Source organism: Haliotis rufescens, unplaced genomic scaffold, assembly GCF_023055435.1.
Source record: "Haliotis rufescens isolate VD_foot unplaced genomic scaffold, xgHalRufe1.0.p SCAF_2, whole genome shotgun sequence".
Taxonomy (NCBI): Eukaryota; Metazoa; Mollusca; class Gastropoda; order Lepetellida; family Haliotidae; genus Haliotis; species Haliotis rufescens.
In genome coordinates, this window is record NW_025963890.1 from 35,241,222 (window position 1) to 35,259,625 (window position 18,404).

The 18,404-nt window shown below is 42.3% G+C and overlaps 1 protein-coding gene across 1 annotated transcript; it reads left to right on the plus strand.

Moving 5' to 3' along the window:
• Positions 1 to 12,626: 12,626 nt before the first annotated feature.
• Positions 12,627 to 14,408, plus strand: LOC124113064 (C-type lectin domain family 17, member A-like). Its single transcript, XM_048399287.1, has 3 exons — positions 12,627 to 12,918; positions 13,734 to 13,907; positions 14,191 to 14,408. The coding sequence occupies exons 1-3, from the start codon at positions 12,627 to 12,629 to the stop codon at positions 14,406 to 14,408; spliced, it is 684 nt and encodes a 227-aa protein (XP_048255244.1).
• The last annotated feature ends 3,996 nt before the right edge of the window (positions 14,409 to 18,404 follow it).

Genomic DNA, 18,404 nt, shown 5'->3' on the forward strand with positions numbered 1-18,404 from the left:
CTCTCTGCATATATATTTTGGCTGGACTAACGAGTCTATGCATAGTACAGTGAAAATCAGGGGTAGAACAGGTCTTCAGCAACCCATGCTTGCTGTAAAAGGCGACTATGCTTATTGTAGGAGGCGACTAACGGATCGGGTGGTCAGGCTCGCTGACTTGTTTGAAGCATGTCATCGATCCCAATTGCCTGGATCGATGCTCATGATATCAATCACTGGATTGTCTGGTCCAGACTCGATAATTTACAGACCTCCGTCATATAGCTGGAATATTGCTGAGTGCGGTGTAAAACAACAAACAAACCGAACCTTTCTGACACCACTGTCCGCGCTGCGCCTGCCACCATACTGAGAAGAATGTAAGGAGGGTACAGGCTAAGGTAGATACCTACCGGGTATCAGGGCATCAGGGCACGGGCTGTACAGTCTGTTTCAAGTGTCTCTGTTCCAGTACAGTCTGTTTCAAGTGTCTCTGTTCCAGTACTGTCTGTTTCAAGTGTCTCTGTTCCAGTACAGTCTGTTTCAAGTGTCTCTGTTCCAGTACTGTCTGTTTCAAGTGTCTCTGTTCCAGTACTGTCTGTTTCAAGTGTCTCTGTTCCAGTACTGTCTGTTTCAAGTGTCTCTGTTCCAGTACAGTCTGTTTCAAGTGTCTCTGTTCCAGTACTGTCTGTTTCAAGTGTCTCTGTTCCAGTACTGTCTGTTTCAAGTGTCTCTGTTCCAGTACTGTCTGTTTCAAGTGTCTCTGTTCCAGTACTGTCTGTTTGTATAGGTAGGGAAGCTACAGCACTGTGTAGCGTCAAGTAAGTATAAAAACATTGCATTTATCCCGAAATGGTCATTTTGACACTTTTAGAAACAGTTACAAACTGCTGATTTTGCTGAAACTTTATGCACATGTTTGTCATCATTGTGATGTCATCGTTAGAAAGCCATTGAATATTCAGGAGATAAACGCACTGTTTTGAAATGTGATGTTGGTCCACTGTAGATAAGTTACCTCTTATTTTAATTTGAAACCGAACACGTTGGCACGAGGTTTGAAAAGTAAAAATATGTCATTTCTTGAAATCAGCGCGACAAGCTATTTCTTTGAATTCAACTTTACATCTCCCATTGTAGGGGTGACAGGTTGTGAAAATAGTGAAAAAATGATGAATTAATCAATTTTTCAAACTTAATAAAATAACCGGGTTTTAGTTATTTTGAAGTTGTACTTCATAGCAGTTTGTTTGAAATAATTCCTCAAAAGTAATACATATTACAAATGACTATCTCTCCACCCTGAACTGCAACCTGGCTGAACTTGACTTCCTTCAGTTTCCCGTGGTTGTCTCTGGCTGCCAAACCAGTTGTTCACGGTGACAGTGCCTTTTACAAATTACTTGAACCCAGGGGACAGCCCCGAGTTTTAGTTGTGTTCAACATTAGCCACGTCAACCTGATTTACTGGCGGAAATGGGCCATCCATTGCCAGTGGCATGTTTGAAAACCGCTGCAGACGACATGAGACAGACTGCTCATTTCTGTGCCCGGTGTTTATGTGGCCGTGACACGGTGGTTGGGGTGCGTCCTGCAATACGTTTCATCATATTGGATAAGCTGTTGTTCAAAATTAAGCTTTAAGGTCATGGTAGATTTGAAAAAATTATATAGAAGTTTTGATTTAGTTTAGGACAGGCAGTACTGGTCAGGAGAGTAGACTGAAATGGATATTGTGGCCGGACGTTGTGGTATTGTCATGCATGTCATGATAATATATTTATAGATAGATTGGATAGTTTTCTACATCTTTGGCAAGACCCCGTGTACGTTTAATACGCGCCACAATTAAGATCTATCAATAGAGTCAAAATCCAAAGAAAAATCTACAGTGTATACACTTTACTTCGCTTTTTACCTAAATAACGTTGAATGATAGATGCAATAATAACATATTGACAGTAGTGGAGTTGCCCCAACGAAAATCAGCCTGGGACTGAACAAATTTATCACACGATTCACACCAAAACTATAATCTCTTATTTAATGTTAGTATAGACTTTACTAAAAGTACTAAGTATTGTTATACCCCTGTAGTTGGCTGGTATTTTAGTATCACCTTTTTGTGGAGGGGAACAATAACACAATGTGTCTACATAGAAGGAAAGTATGAAGTATCAAACATTGCATGAAATAAAAAAATCAACATTGGACATAATACATCCTGAGCAGATTTAAACATTACAGCTATACCAGTTTTTAAAGAATTAATAGAGTTCATAACTTTCTCTTGGAGAATGGGAGAGTCAAGAATAGACTCTGGAAGCTGATCTGTGTTCGTATACCTTCATCTTCGGTGTCTGTATCAGATTTAGTTTAAAACATACCATGAAAGTACTTGAACCATTTGTTTATGTTAATGTCCGGTTTCGGAGTTGCCTGAGTATGCTTCAACGAAGACCAGAACAGTTTGCCATTATATATATATTAACATTTTGATGTCTTCTTGATATTGTGTCTTTTTATCACGAATAACACTTGTACATTGATTTCTTTGCTTTATATAATTATTTAAGGATTTCAGTAGTCTAAGTCTCTCTGAACGGTGATAATGACAGTCTTTATCAAACCAGGGTTGATTTTTAACGTTAGTAACACAAGGTCTTTTCATTCAGTCTGCAGCAGAACTGATTGCATCGGATAAAGCTTGAACCGTATTAGCAATGTTACCAGAATATATATCTTCCGTGCACTTTTCAAACAGGGATGCTGAGTCGGTGTTGATGAGATTGTCCCTAAACATAGATTCGTTGTTGTCATTCCACCTGAAGCGATACTCTGCATTACTTGCACGTGGGTCTTGTTGAACATGCTTCCGTTGATCAAGGTCACGTGACTGCAGCCTACACGTACTTTGCGCGTGTTTTGATTCTGACCTAGTTTCAACGTTGAAGTGAGAACTCTATGTGAACAGACGAGTTGTTGTCAATGGCACTCGCTCTATCGCACCAATAAATACATATTCACCTTTACCCGCATCATCACCACATCTGCCATTTAATACATGTAGATTCAAGACACTGCAAAAGTTTAGTAGTGTTTTTCCAAACTGGTTTACTATATTATCAAATGAATATCATGTAATGTCAACGTTGTCACGGAGATAAGAGAAATCTTCTATTCCTAATCGTTCAGCAATGTCATCGGAGATGAAGTCTGGATCTGTGCCTGTTCTGCCGCTGAGGTCGCCTCCAATCAACGGGTGTAAATCACCAAAGTCATTAAGTATATTTATTAGAGAGCCAAACAGTACTCTAATACCACACGTGGATGGCTTGTCAGTATACCAAGACGACCCAGTAGAGCTTATATAAGCCAAGGCCATCAAAACATCCTTTTCCAGATTGAGCAAAGATTTATCTAGGATAATGAATATACAGCTCAGGCCGATAACATGGCTTTTCACGTATTGAATAAGTGAGTGTTTAATCAATACCACAATACCTCCAGACAGTCTTCCACATATTAGCTTTACTACCTGGTAGAACGTATTGTTGATAGTCAGAAAAATATTGATCGCATAAAGGTTTCTTGCACCATGTGTCACAAAATTAAAATAAGATCATACTGTCTAATGAATTCGATAAAAGGTAAGTCAGCAATTTGGGTCAAAAGTCCTGATATGATCCAAAATAATATGTTGGATGGCTGTGTTCACCAGAGTGTGTTGGGCCGCGGCCCAAACCCAAAGTACTGTCGGAAATGCTAGAAAACTGCTTTTTGCCTGTTAAAAAGGATATAATTTTTCACAGACTGTTGTTATTGAAATATCGAGTAACTACCGATCGCCCTACCTGTGGTGTGAAGTATTTCAGCCACAAGGCGTCCTATCGACAAGTATTCGAACGAAAACCAGAAGTTTACATTTATTCGAAATCCAATGATGGCAGTCTGAAACAGACTATAGGAATATGTGCACGTGACTCCGTTATAATAACAAGAATGTAGTCTTCCTGAACCATCTAATCCACACACAAAAATCATTTTGCGAAAATTCTAGATGTGCATCTTCTAAAATGACAAAATGACGGTGCGTTTGTTTTGTTAACATTACTCCCATGATGCATATTACATTACACTTGCATAGCCATAACCATGGTACACGATATGGAGTCTGTACTGGGAAATATATACAAATTCTTTACACTTTAGAGAGATAGATTGAAAACATTTATTAATTTAGATGAATTATTGAACTGCCCAAGCTATATGGTTTTCAATAATACCATCAGGTCTACGGCATGATGAATAAAACAAAACAGGTATAGGGGTGGTCTCAAAAACAAAACTGGGACGTAAAAAGATCTTAGACAGCTTTGTCACAGTGTGATTAGGCGTATAGTGTACAAGCTTTATGAGCAGAAGGTAACCATGACTTGAAGTAGAATTTGGAAGGAATTAAAGATACAATCAATGTTAATTGCACTAATTATTGCCCTCCAAGAGATGGGATTTCGATAAATTGCCCGAGCACTTTTCAGAGGAATATATTCCACCCTGCAGCTGTCTATATGAGGTCACATTATCTCCGAACCATTCAAAACTATAATAGACAGGGCGTCCAAATATTTACCTTGATGAATCATTCCACTGACTACATGTGGCTATCGGTAGATGGACAAAAAGCACCCATAGACCATCAGGTAAAGGTAATCGTGTCATTGTTTTGCACACTGCAACCGATGATATGGGGCTTATTGATGGATGTGTGCTAGTTTTCGAGGCGAAAAAGAAAACTGGTGATTTTCATAAGGAAATTATAGGAGGTTATGTGTTCATAGACTGGTTGGAACTTCAGCTATTGCCAATTTTAAGCAACGTCAGTGTCATTGTCATAGATAACGCCAGTTAACATAACGTCTGGGAATCATATACTGTCGCCCCAACCATGAGTAGTCTGAAAGCGACCATACAGGAATATATGACATTGTCGACTTCAGACCATATGAAACGTAAATTCAACTCATGGAGAAAATCCGGCTGAATAAGAACCCTGTAAAGTACAGGACATATGTGCTGGCGGCACAACACGGTCACGTTGTCTTAAGTACGCCAGTCTGACATTGTGAGCTCAACCCTGTTGTGCCGATCTTGGCTATGTATAAAGGGTTCGTGGCAAGACATAACACAACAATCAAAAATACAGATTCATATACGTCATCAGCGGAGATAAATGCTACCTCAAGAAATTATCTGTAGAACAACAAATACTTCTGGATTCCAAAACCACAACCTTCCAGTACTCATCCAGTTTCATAGCTCTTTAACTATTCCATACTTAGTTACTTAAATTAGGAATTTAACGTGCGTTTTCCGACATATGCGTATTTCGCGCACGGGCCCGCCAGGCCATTTTGGTGTTTGGTCGAAAAGGGTATGTCCGAGAAGGTGAGGCAACCTAGGGGCTTTTTAGGGTTGCTTACTTAATTTGGAGAACAAATTTGGAATTTTGAAATATGCCATCGTGTTTCCAAGCAAATAATGCAGTACATATCCTTAATCGCTACCCCATCAACGCACATGTCAATTAAGTTCAATAAAATCAATATTTTGAGACCACCCCCAACTCGGTGACATTTGCACCTGTGAGAATGCACTGGACGGTGTGAGGTCATCACCTCGGGACAGGTGTTAGGTAATTACGGATTGGAGAAAACACGCTTACGAGGTTTTGGTAGACAGCGCATGCCCTGGGGGTCGGGAAAAACCGCGGGGGCGACCCCCAGGGCATGCTCTTGTCTACCAAAACCGAGGGAAAGTGTTTTTCCATACTTATAAACCGTCTAAATTAATTAAATGTTATAACGAGTATCTATAAATGAGGCGTTTCATTATAGCGCTTCCTTGAAGACGTGATATCATAACTTGCACGTGAAATTCGCTGACTTGCCAGGCGGTCAAGAGCACTTGGATGTGTCAACAACAAAACACAACTAAAATACTTACTTTTAAATGAAAGTGAAATCTTCGGTCTCGAAATGATTGTGTTGCAATATTCCACTTCTTTTAAACTTTGCAAAACGAAAATTCGCAAATTTAAAAGGTGTCTTTTGCTTTACAAGATTTACGACTTTAAACAATCCAACTGTAGAGGTAGTTGTGACGTAACGGCTAGCAGTTACTTCACGTGCAAATTGTGCAGCATTGATAAGCACTTGTTTAAAAGCACGTGTTTTGAAACCTCGCTGTCCTTTCAACAGAGACTCTGAAGTGGAAAGATGAGCGACGACGACTTTCATTTTGTTACCCAGTCTTCATTCACTGTACACATGACATTCAATTTTAATTGAATTAAAATTTTGAATTGCTACTTGTAGTCATTTTTTCAGTTACTTGGTTAAACATGGGATTTGAGGTTTTACATTCAAAGTAAAACCTCCTTGACAAAAATAAAACCACTTAATAGGTTTTACTTTGAAAGTAAAACCTCACAATGGGTTTTAATGCCTATAGAAAGAACTCTCTTACTTAATAGAGATCCCAATGAATAGGTTTATAACTCAGATTATAGGCCATTTAATACATGCATGACAACTCACTAATATTTTCTAAGTTGATCACCATTTTACCTGTAAAAGTATATTTTAAGGGTAATCACAGTGTCATTTAGGACAGGGTAGATTAGGTCAATTTGCGTTATTTTGATATATGCTCTTTTTATAGTCCTATGACTTGTATTTATTAAATGAAGCCAGAAAAGCAGTATTCTAGCATTTCCGACAGTACTTTAGCTGTGGTCTGTCAGACGCTGCTGCTTGAGACGGTGACGACTGTGACATTTCTTGTGGCACAACAGAGCCAGTCTTGTTGCGTGTTCAGCTTGAGATCATTAACTCACCGTTTTCATAATAACCGCTTTTAGTGTGTAGTTTTTATCGTTAAAGTGCTTGTCTGCAACGTTTTGTGAGATCATTTGAAATTCCTTTTCCAGAACCTTTGAGTTCCGATCGTAATGAAATAGCCTGTATCTTATGATCCAGATTTGTGAACCGATCAATGAGTGGACGAGGTGGCTTTGACCCAGACGTTTCAATACGATGCATTGTCACAATACGAGTGACAGTAAAGATAGGCTAATCACCATCTGCAGAATTCAAAGTGTCACATACAGTTGACTTTAAAGATTGTGTATTTTCTATACTTGATTCTTCTTCTGTACTGTTCAAGGCGGTCAATATTGTTTTCTATATTGTTATTTTGTTGACAAACCTGTGTCGATGGTGGCCGAATGGGCACGTTCTTCCACGATGGCTAGACGATCCGATATGGCATTAATATCAAGTCTCATAGTGTGTTGATCTGTTTAATTTCTTCTACACTTGTAACTGTTCCATACTAATGATTAATTTTCGCACGTCAGATTTGACAGTACGAATCTCTCTTGACAGATCATTTTTCATTTTACACTCCCCCGTTCTTCACTCTAATAACACAAACATTAATGACGTCAGTTTTCAGTCAAAATAAAGAACAGATCACTGTTTTGATTATAGTCTGTTTACTTCGTTCCTTCACACACATCAGTCAAGCACATACCGATCTTTATGTTCTTATTATAACATTTGAAAGCTAATCCATAAACCAAGGATGTAATGTGTTGCTCCTGTTTTCTTACGTAAACGTCCCTTTTCTGATTACCCAAGTGATTCTTTTGATGTAAATGCATGTACGCACGCGAACACACCCAGACACACAAAATCCGTCGCGCTGTGATGCTCATTCAAATTCAGCCTCCAGCTATGTCCCCAGTACCACTTGCTTGTAACAGCCGCCAGCTATGTCCCCAGTACCACATGCTTGTAACAGCCGCCAGCTATGTCCCCAGTACCACATGCTTGTAACAGCCGCCAGCTATGTCCCCAGTACCACATGCTTGTAACAGCCGCCAGCTATGTCCCCAGTACCACTTGCTTGTAACAGCCGCCAGCTATGTCCCCAGTACCACATGCTTGTAACAGCCGCCAGCTATGTCCCCAGTACCACATGCTTGTAACAGCCGCCAGCTATGTCCCCAGTACCACATGCTTGTAACAGTCGCCAGCTATGTCCCCAGTACCACATGCTTGTAACAGCCGCCAGCTATGTCCCCAGTACCACTTGCTTGTAACAGCCGCCAGCTATGTCCCCAGTACCACTTGCTTGTAACAGCCGCCAGCTATGTCCCCAGTACCACTTGCTTGTAACAGCCGCCAGCTATGTCCCCAGTACCACATGCTTGTAACAGCCGCCAGCTATGTCCCCAGTACCACTTGCTTGTAACAGCCGCCTGCTATGTCCCCAGTACCACTTGCTTGTAACAGCCGCCAGCTATGTCCCCAGTACCACATGCTTGTAACAGCCGCCAGCTATGTCCCCAGTACCACTTGCTTGTAACAGCCGCCAGCTATGTCCCCAGTACCACATGCTTGTAACAGCCGCCAGCTATGTCCCCAGTACCACATGCTTGTAACAGCCGCCAGCTATGTCCCCAGTACCACTTGCTTGTAACAGCCGCTAGCTATGTCCCCAGTACCACATGCTTGTAACAGCCGCTAGCTATGTCCCCAGTACCACATGCTTGTAACAGCCGCCAGCTATGTCCCCAGTACCACATGCTTGTAACAGCCGCCAGCTATGTCCCCTGTACCACATGCTTGTAACAGCCGACAAATGGGGATCATCGGGTGATGGAGTTGCTCATGCTCTCAACCACTGGTTCGACTGGCCCAGACTCGATTACCGCATTTCCTCGATTAAATGCCCGGGCGTATATTTCTTCCAGACAGTCTTTACCCATGGCGTTTAATATGATTATTTCAAAGTACGAAACGTAACGGGTCACTCTCGTGTGGTATTAATAAATAGTGCATTAACAAATACATTTCCAACACTATTCTTGTGTTATACAATTGTGTTATAAAATATCCTTCCTTATTTCTGTGCCTAGATTAAAAACATTCCAATGGCATTGTAGCTCATCTACTGCATTTACAGTGGTTTCTCATTCTGATATTTTCCTGATACTGCATCTTCTCGAGACAAGGGAGATAACTGACTATAAAAGTCCAGTTTCCACCATTGCCTAACTAGGCAGGAATTCCGGAGTTGCAGTTTGGCTGGAGCCTATGCAGAGTGCATTAAAATCGCGAAACGAACTAACTATCCGGTTCGTAAACAACATGTATTTCAGCGTGCAGATGTCCGTCGACTGCAGGATTTGCAAATCCATGTGAACCGTCAACTGGGTGTCGACAGATATTTTGCAAATCTTTTTATGTTTTTGATCAAGGTGCTCAAGTGATTTGATGCACTTTGCGGGCTAAGAGCCGTTTTATTACAATATAGATCTTGATTATCGATCAGATCATCTTCACTGGGTGCCACCATTTTGTTGGAAACAATGCAAGCGATGGAATCTTATTGGTCAATAGGAGGGACATAGAAGGGACACGACTCGTAATAGCCACTGGTGGCGCTACGATCGAACCTGGAAATTCCAGCCTTGTTCGGCAAGGGTGGAAACTGGACTTTTATAGTCAGTTAACTCCCTTGACCTCGGGAATATGTGATACTGAGAATGATTGATTGACAGCCTGGCGGTACATGTTCAACAAAGAACCAATTAGATGACGCCCTGAAGTTGGCCAAAGGCAATAGAGTCCAATCCTTAGGGTCATCACGCAAGCCATCAGCTCTGTCATGTATGACTGAGTGAGTTGTGTTCAATGTCCATTTATCGGTTCTTTAGTTCATCAATGTCCCTTTTTAGCACCAACCCATATATGACCTCAGGGAACACACCTAGGTTTATGTATTGGTTGGTGCCATCATTACCATAGAGCAACCGTTTGCCAGTGGCTGAATATGGCAGGAACACTTGGGAATGACGCTGCCTTTACAATGTACTAGTTTTCGAGCAGGGTTGTTGTATGATGCTGACAAACCAATGATCATAAGAATGAATCCTGGATTCGAACTGAGACTAGAGTATCTTGTCAGCTGAGGAAAGCAAGAGTAGATAGTCAGGCCTATGAGCTACCGTATCATTACGTTTTGGTGAGACAGGCATTTTGAATGTTTGGTGAGGAATGTATTTTTTGTGTCCAGGTCAAGGCCCTGTCAAATGAGTGAGTGCGTAAGTTGGATCCTTACGACAGCTAACCACGTGGCTACCTCTCCATGACACCTTGTCTCATTTTAACAACGCTTCCTCCAAACACAAGGGTCTGTAGATAGGGATGAACGGGTAGGAAAACAAATTCTCGAGCTCTCGTAGGTCATAACTCACGAATACGCTAGTACTTGTAGAGGAGGCATTCAAAGGGGTTCGGGGACTCACACAGACAGACAGACAGACAGACACACACACACACAGAGACAGACAGACAGACAGACACACACATGGACACATATACACATACACAGACAGACACATAGACACACCCACACACTCACACACACACATACAGACACACACACAGAGACCCCCCCCCCCCCCCCCCCCCCCACACACACACACACACACACATACACAAGAGACACAAACACACATACCGTAAATATTTGAACTTTCTAAATTTCCTGCAATCTGGGACTTAATCTTGACAAAAAATTCAGCTCAAAATTTAGCAAATATATAAGAAGAAAAATCTACTTCTTTCCTGAAGTTTTCAAGTAATAACTATAGAAATTTGAAAAGGGATCATTACAAGGGCCAGGTTGCAAAATGTCCATGTCTGTTCAGAAAGTGGCATGTCGGTGAAATATCCATATAAAGTGATCTGGTCCAGGGTAATATGTCAGACATCAGTTTCTTTAATTTTTCCTCCTTTTGTCATAAGTACTTGTGTATATTCGTATGGCTGGGGACATTGTACTGTGCATTGAGCGCATCACAGAACTCTTTAAATCCCTCTCCTTCATCAATTCAATACCACCACGGTGCCAACTTTCTGGTTAGGGATCATAAATATCTTTAGAGATTTTTTATGGAATGTGCTTAGTTTTCACTACAAAAAATATTCAACAAAATATTCATAATCCCTAACTTTTTTGTTTAGTACCCAATACTCTGGCTTTTCCATGCCATATTTAGGATAATTTTTGCATTATTAGATTGATAATTATTTAGCAGATTAAACATACTTTTTACAAATTTCACAAATGAAACATGTGCCATTATTATCGCCAATCCTGTGACTTCATAAGTCGATTGTATTTCACTTGTGGATGCATAGCTGTCAATTAGCTTTGAAAGCTTCATCTCGGGATCGTTTCTCATCGTCTGAGCTATGCCCCCTCAATATGACAACTGTATGCCACAAGGTGAACATACAGTTTTTAATTTGTTGCAGAGACTTTAAAATATTACCACACTTTGAATCTGTTTTAAACTGACATGCCTCACGGCGTCACGTTGTCTCCTAAAAGGGACGTAACTCACATACACCAAGGGCGGTAACTCTCCCTGAATACTTGAGTACTAATTTACTACTCGAGAAGTGGCTCAACGCGAATCGTAACTGGGTATCCGTTTCAATCCTACAAGGCAGTGGACATGTGGCCGACAGATGAGAAATATTATTCCAAAATTGGCACTCACTAAACACTAGATCAGACGTGAGAAGGAGGAACTTGGAGGTAATCCTAGCTCTGTAATGCTCCTCATTTACCCTCTGACATCCACTGGTCGATAATACGTACGCTCTTCAAACGTCGGATGCTGATTTTGCGCTTTCAAAAGGTCTTGTGTGAGTGGGTTTAATCTCCAATTACATGACAATGTTTACACAATGAAGACTTTATGACGCGAATTTTTACTTTGTAAAGTTTGATGACAGTGCTGACTTTGCTCGCTATAAGCCAAACAATTCTGAAGCTTTGCTAACTTAGATTTTAAGTGGAGCAAAAGGCCCATGTGTGAGAGTTAATTCAAGAGTTTTGCTCACTTGTTAATGGATGTAACTGATCAAACAGATTAATATTGAACCCAGTCATAGTGACTAGAGTTCAACTTGCATTCTTGTGTCGAAGCCTTAAGGTAGTGACAGTCGCTGGACAGACATGAAACGGGTGAACGCTGTTTCTAAAACTTAATCTTACCCCATTCGTTTTGGTGAGACAGACATTTTGAATGTTTGGCGAGGGATGTATTTCTTGTGTCTAGGTCAAGGCCAGGTCAAGTGAGTAAGTGCCAAAGCTGTATCCGAACGTAAGCTAGTCACGTGGCTACCTCTCCATGACACCTTGCACCACTTACAACAACAACAACTCTCTCTCTCTCTCTCGTTATTGGCTTGGCAACAGCACATACAGCCGTTTAGCTGTTTGATACTGCGCTTCAGGGCATATTTGGATCAATGGAATCTTCTTCCCATGCAGTAAAAACATGCATGGCAAATTTTGGAATATAATGGATGACATATTCTTGACAGTGAGATGTCATATGTCTTTAAGATAATGTGATACAAGAATGTTCTAATCTTTTATGAAAGGAGAAAATGTTCTGTGGATTAAAAATTTATTGGATTCCGTTTATTTTTTTAATACAATTATTTTAAGCCGAGAGAGCTTTCTTGTCCACATTTTTCCCGTGGGGTGACTTCAGAATGGTTGCATTGTCAACCTCAGCGTGGAACAGACAAATGTCGTGGTTCTGTTCCATCGTCATATTTGTGACTGTTGTGACGTGTCACAGTCAGATTAGTGACCCACACTACCTGCTCCTGGATATGACGTCAGACTTCCGGCACTGTTTCATACGGTGCTACCAACACGAGGGGTGTGGAAGTTTCACGTTCTCACCCCAGACGGCCGAGTGTTGGGGGTATCTGACTGGTTACGAGGACGAGGTTTCCCACCAAAGAGGATTCCAACAGTACCGTCTGTGCAGGTCTCGAGGTAAGGTTACAAGAAATCCATTCACGGTAACTATAGTGACCACATCCTCACAATCTCTTCTAGTTTTCGAGTATTTAAGAAAGGGATATAGAGATTTTGAAAAAAGTGTATCGGGCCGCCATGATATATGTGGAATAATGCTCCCTACTGCGTTAAAAAATCACTCGTTCACTCATTTACAAGAGAATAACATTTTCTTCCACTTCGTGTTTTAAACTGATGACGACACTCGCAATGCATTACGTAGGCAGAGAACAGGTGGCTGACGTTTCTAGCGCTGATTTATAATTGCGCTGTGATGCTTATTTAAATTCAGCCGCCAGCTATGTCCCCAGTACCACATGCTTGTAAGAGCCGTCTAATGGAGATCATCGGGTGTTGTAGTTGCCCATGCTCTCAACCACCGGTTCGAGTTGCCCAGACTCGATTAACGGATTTCATCGATTAAACAAGCTGCCGTTTACCACCGGCGTTTAATAGCAAATATTATCATGAGAAGAATTCCGTGCATAAAATCTACCTAACGTTTATTATTGGCCTGGCGGTTATTTGAGGGCCGCCGTTGAATCGAGGAAATACGGTATTTATATCGGGCTACAGCTATCATACTGATGACAGCATTTACTCAACATTATCGGCATAGCCATTGTGATATTTCAAAGGCAGATTTTACCATGTAGTTCTTTTCACACAATATTGTATGAGAAGGCTCAGGTCCATTCTCGCGAGACGATCGGGAAAATATTTTGGTTCGTGTTCCGTGTGCTCTGGGGTATCGTTCCTGACTTACATGATTCTCTCCCTTTGGTGACTAGGATGTCCGAAATACGAAGGCTTCATGCAACTGCAGACAGAGCTGTGTGTACAGTTTGTCAAAAGCAGTGTCACCTGGAGTAAAGCCAGACAGTTGTGCTCGCTCCAACACAGTCACCTGGCTGTCATTAACACCGTACACAAGTTCAGAGCCATCAAAAAGTCCTTGACTACAGGTGAACCATTTCACATAAATTAAAACGAATCGTGAAATTTTGTAAACCGAAATGAATCCATAAAAGATTTATTCCCCAACGAAAACAAGAGATGTTTGACGGCGATATTAAGTGAAATCCATGACCAGGGCTCACAGGCGACAAATCCAGGATTCGATCCGGCACTGCACGCTTAACGACCATCTTACATGAACAATAGCATTTTTGATAATATTAATAGATGTGCAGTTTTATAAGTTTTTGAATGCGAGAGTGATATTTGTTGAACATTATCATACTACAGGTTACATGTGGATCGGGATGAGACGTGACAGAAGAAAGAAATACAGGTGGGTCAGGGGTCAGTCTACCTGGGCCCCGTGGGGTCCAAAAGACCCATCCTACGGCACAGAGAAGTGTGTGGTAATAACAAAGAACGGCGCCGGAGATGTCCGATGCAGCGACTCTCTCTCTTACATCTGTGAAATACAAATTCAAAGCAAACATCATAGTGACGCATGATGGGAGTGTACCCTGTTTCGTTCAAGGAAAATACCCCAGACAGGGGTCAAGCCAAGTCGCATTTCAAAGTACGAAATGTAAGCGTCATGCTTGTGTGGTGTGAATAGTGGATAAGAAATAAATTCTCAAATCGAATGTAATACATATTTTGTTTTGTTTTTAAGCTTTTACTTAAAAATGAAGTTATACTTTTCTTGTGTTCTGTAAGTTCATAAATTACCTTCCTTGCCTAGATTTAAAACATTCCAATGGCTTTGTGGTTCATCTTGTGCATATATAGTGGTACATCCATTCTGATATTTTCCACAACTAATGTAGGCATTTCAGTCAATGCTCATTTTAGTCATCGGTAAGGGTAAGGAAATATGATAAGTTAGATATAAATGTAGTGTGTAATGTGTTATACCTGAGGTGGAAGCTCAACGGCGGGTCAAGTGAAACAATAATATTGGGTTCGGTGCAAATGAAAAGTAACCAGACGACACTCAGAAAAACTCTTATCTTAGGCCAACTTGCACCAAGGATTCCCCACTTCCTGTTAGGGGTAACACATTTGCTAGATATTGTACGGACTCGAGTGTAACCGGTGTGCACACTGACGTCAGCAATAGCTGCGCAATTCAGAAAAGGAGTCTAGTGTTAAGCATGACATCAACATTCTGAAACGAGCTGGTACTGCACCAGTGTGTGGCAAAACTCCAAGGCAAAGAAATAAATGTCCCTCTAAGTTTGACACGCCCGGAAGCTGAGAATGCTTCAATGACAGCCTGGGGTGGAGTTGGTCACAGGCAATGGAGTCCATTCCTTCAGATCATCGCCATCAGCTCTGTCGTGTATGGATGAGTGAGTTGCGTTCATTGTCTCTTTTGTCAGTTCCTCAGTTCATCATGGTTGTCAACGTACTGCAGGTGCTGGTATTCTAGTAACATGGTAACGACAGCACCTGGCCATATATACGCCTAAGGATTATATTGGTTGATGCTATTGTTGCGGCCATCCCGTGATGGGGTTCGAACCACGGACCTTCTGACCGAGGTCGGACGCCTTGTCCACATGACCAAAGAGGTTAACCCCGTCAGCAAGCCGACAAGGTAAGGATGTCATCTGTGGGACGACTGCACGCCCTGCTACATACTCCCCCGTCAACAGAAGGCACGTCCTGGGCCACATAGTAGGGTACTGAGGCTTATTTTGCTCAAATTTAATATGAGCGTGCTCAAGCCCACGTTGGGCGCCAATGTTGCGGCCATAAAATTTCCGAGTCCCGTGATGGGATTCGAGCCACGGACCTTCTGACCGAGGTCGGACGCCTTGTCCACATGACCAAAGAGGTTAACCCCTTCAGCATGCTGACAAGGTAAGGATGTCATCTGTTGGACGACTGCACGCCCTGCCACACTATCATTGCCAGAGAGCAACCATATGAGATCCAGTGGCCGCGCATAGCAGTAATACTTGGGAGTGACGCTTCTTTAACAATGTACTAGATTTCGATCAGGGGTGTATGGTGCTGACAAACCAGTGATCGAGAATGAATCTAGGATTCGAGCTAAGACAAGACGAACTTGTCAGCTGAGGAAAGAGTAGATGCCTCAGGTCCATGGATCACCGTATCATTACGTTTTGGTGAGACAGGCATTTTGAATGTTTGGTGATGAATTTATTTCTTGTGTCCAGGTAAAGGCCATGTCAAGTGAGTGAGTGTGTTAGTTAGAAGGAAAGCTCACCACGTGGCTACCTCTCCATGACAGCTTGCAACATTTAAGCAAAGCTCCCAAACATCACAAGGGGCTGTGGATAGGGTTGAAACGGGTAGGATAACAAATACTCGAGCATTCGTAGGTCATAATCACGATTGATAGTATACATGTGTGTGCGACTGTGTGTGCGTGTGTGCGTCGCGTACATCGAGAACTTACAATTAATCAAACTTGGTAAATCAAGAATGTCTCAAGGGGATTCTCCTTTGACTGCAGAAAGTTTGAGAAGTACAGGTCAAAAGTTGGTCAGATTTTATGGGTAGCCAGTCAAAGAAGGCCAGATATAGTGTTAGATACATGTGGTTTGACATCTTCAATGAAAGCTACAACTGTTCTGCATATCCTTAAAGCAAACAAAGTGATTAGAAAAATTAAGAGTGAAAATAATTATCTGAAACTTGTAGTTTTCAGTGATGCTTCCTTGGGGAACTTGCCTGTTGGTGGAACACAGACAGTGGTCGCATTGTGGTATTAATGGGAGAATTCTTCACAATAATGCTCGCAATCAAGAAGAATTCGACGTGTAGTTCGAATCACATTAGCAAGCGAGACATTGGCCTTGAAAGACGCAATAGACAATGCACTTTTCCTGGCAACTTTATTTTCTGAACTTTCTGATCAAACTGATCGTGCATCAAGTGGTGCGCATCGTGGTGCCAGTGTGCCAATATTATGCATCGTTGATAATCGTTCATTGTGTGACGCAGTCAACAAAGCTTGTAGCTGATAAAAGATTACGGCTTGAAATTAGTGATTCTAAGCTTATGGGTGCAGGAGAAATAAACGAAAGTAGTTAAGGACAGCTCTTTGATAGCCGCATGCCTTCAAGATGGCGGCACGTCCGTTTCCGGGAGGCTCGCGAGGAGTCGAACGCACGTAACATCCTCCATTGAAGCCAGTAAGGCTATCATGGGCATCAGGGCTGGCAAGCAGAGTGAGGAGGAGGGTTTGTTTTTTTGTGTTGAAAGCGTTCTTTCGGGAGAGTTGGGTGGCCCTGAAAAGAGCCGTTGGCCAAAACGAAAAACTTAAACGGGAACGGGAACGGAATTCGAACGGAAAGTTCATTCTAGGAAAGCAGGAAAGCTTCCTCATTCGCGTTGCTCTGATTCGCATTCTCCTCGCACAGATAGTGCCAGTAAGTAGTAGCTGTCACGTTCTTCTTCTTGTGTCTCACCAGCCCGGTCAGCTTGAGGTAGGCGCAGTGAGAGGACCACTTGAGGTGTACCAGCCAAGGATCGTCGTGAGGCGCCCATCTTCTCAGCCGCACGCAGCAATGAAAGCAGTACACACAATCGGCACTTTGCGTGTACACGAAGCTCGCATGGGCCATCTCTTCAGCGGTCTGGTTCATCTGCATTGACCAACCCTCAAACGAGGCCAGTCTTCTTTCAAAGTGTAGATAATGGGGCGACGGTGGCTTACTGGGCGGCTGCGGCCTACCATCACAAGCATCCGTACACTCAGATCTGGACCCACAAGCATCCGTACCCTCACTCCTTGGTCCACAAGAATCCACACCCTAACAAGCATCTGTACAGCTCTTCATCTCTGCAATTCTCGGTGTGATGATGACTTTTTTCACAAGTGAACTGAACCCATTCGAGTGGCCTCTGATTGGACGAAACAAACAAGCTTCGATTGGTGCCTTTTTCGATCCTGTTTTTGGGGGTAGACATGTCCACCACCGCCACCCCTACCACCACCACCGCCACCGCCACCGCCGCCACAACGATCATGTTGTGGAACGGACATCTGAATTCTAAAGGCGGACCTACATGGACAGACATGGACGTGATGTAGAAATGCCTGGTGTACTTCGTGTCTCCATGCAACGTGGTATCACTCGTGTCTTCAAACAGACGTTTATCTATGTTTAGATCGATAGACATACGTGGTGTTTTGCTAGTGTCTCCATGAACACGTGATGCCACTCGTGTATACGGATGGGCCGTCATCTTTCTTCTGATAGGACACTTATTGGTGTGGCTTAAACGCCTCACGTAAGTGTCCTTCAGTACGGTATGACAATAGACGCACTGAAACGTCCTATCACGTGCCTCTGTACCATAAGCGTAGACTGGCAGGCAGCCTTTGCACATTCTGCATTGCCATGGAGGCGATGGCAATACTGGTGATGGCGCTGTCTTTGTGGAATGGGTATCTCCGTTCTCCATTGCCTTTCCTTCTCCAGGGGATTGAGCTTGGGCACTCTTACTGCGAGCCTTTCCTGTAGCCG

Excerpts from the sequence above, each read along its gene's own strand:
- LOC124113064 (XM_048399287.1), top strand. The coding sequence starts at position 12,627 with ATGGTTGCATTGTCAACCTCAGCGTGGAACAGACAAATGTCGTGGTTC. Across the intron at positions 12,919-13,733 it reads CCGTCTGTGCAGGTCTCGAG|GATGTCCGAAATACGAAGGC; the intron begins GTAAGGTTACAA and ends TTTGGTGACTAG. Across the intron at positions 13,908-14,190 it reads CAAAAAGTCCTTGACTACAG|GTTACATGTGGATCGGGATG; the intron begins GTGAACCATTTC and ends ATCATACTACAG.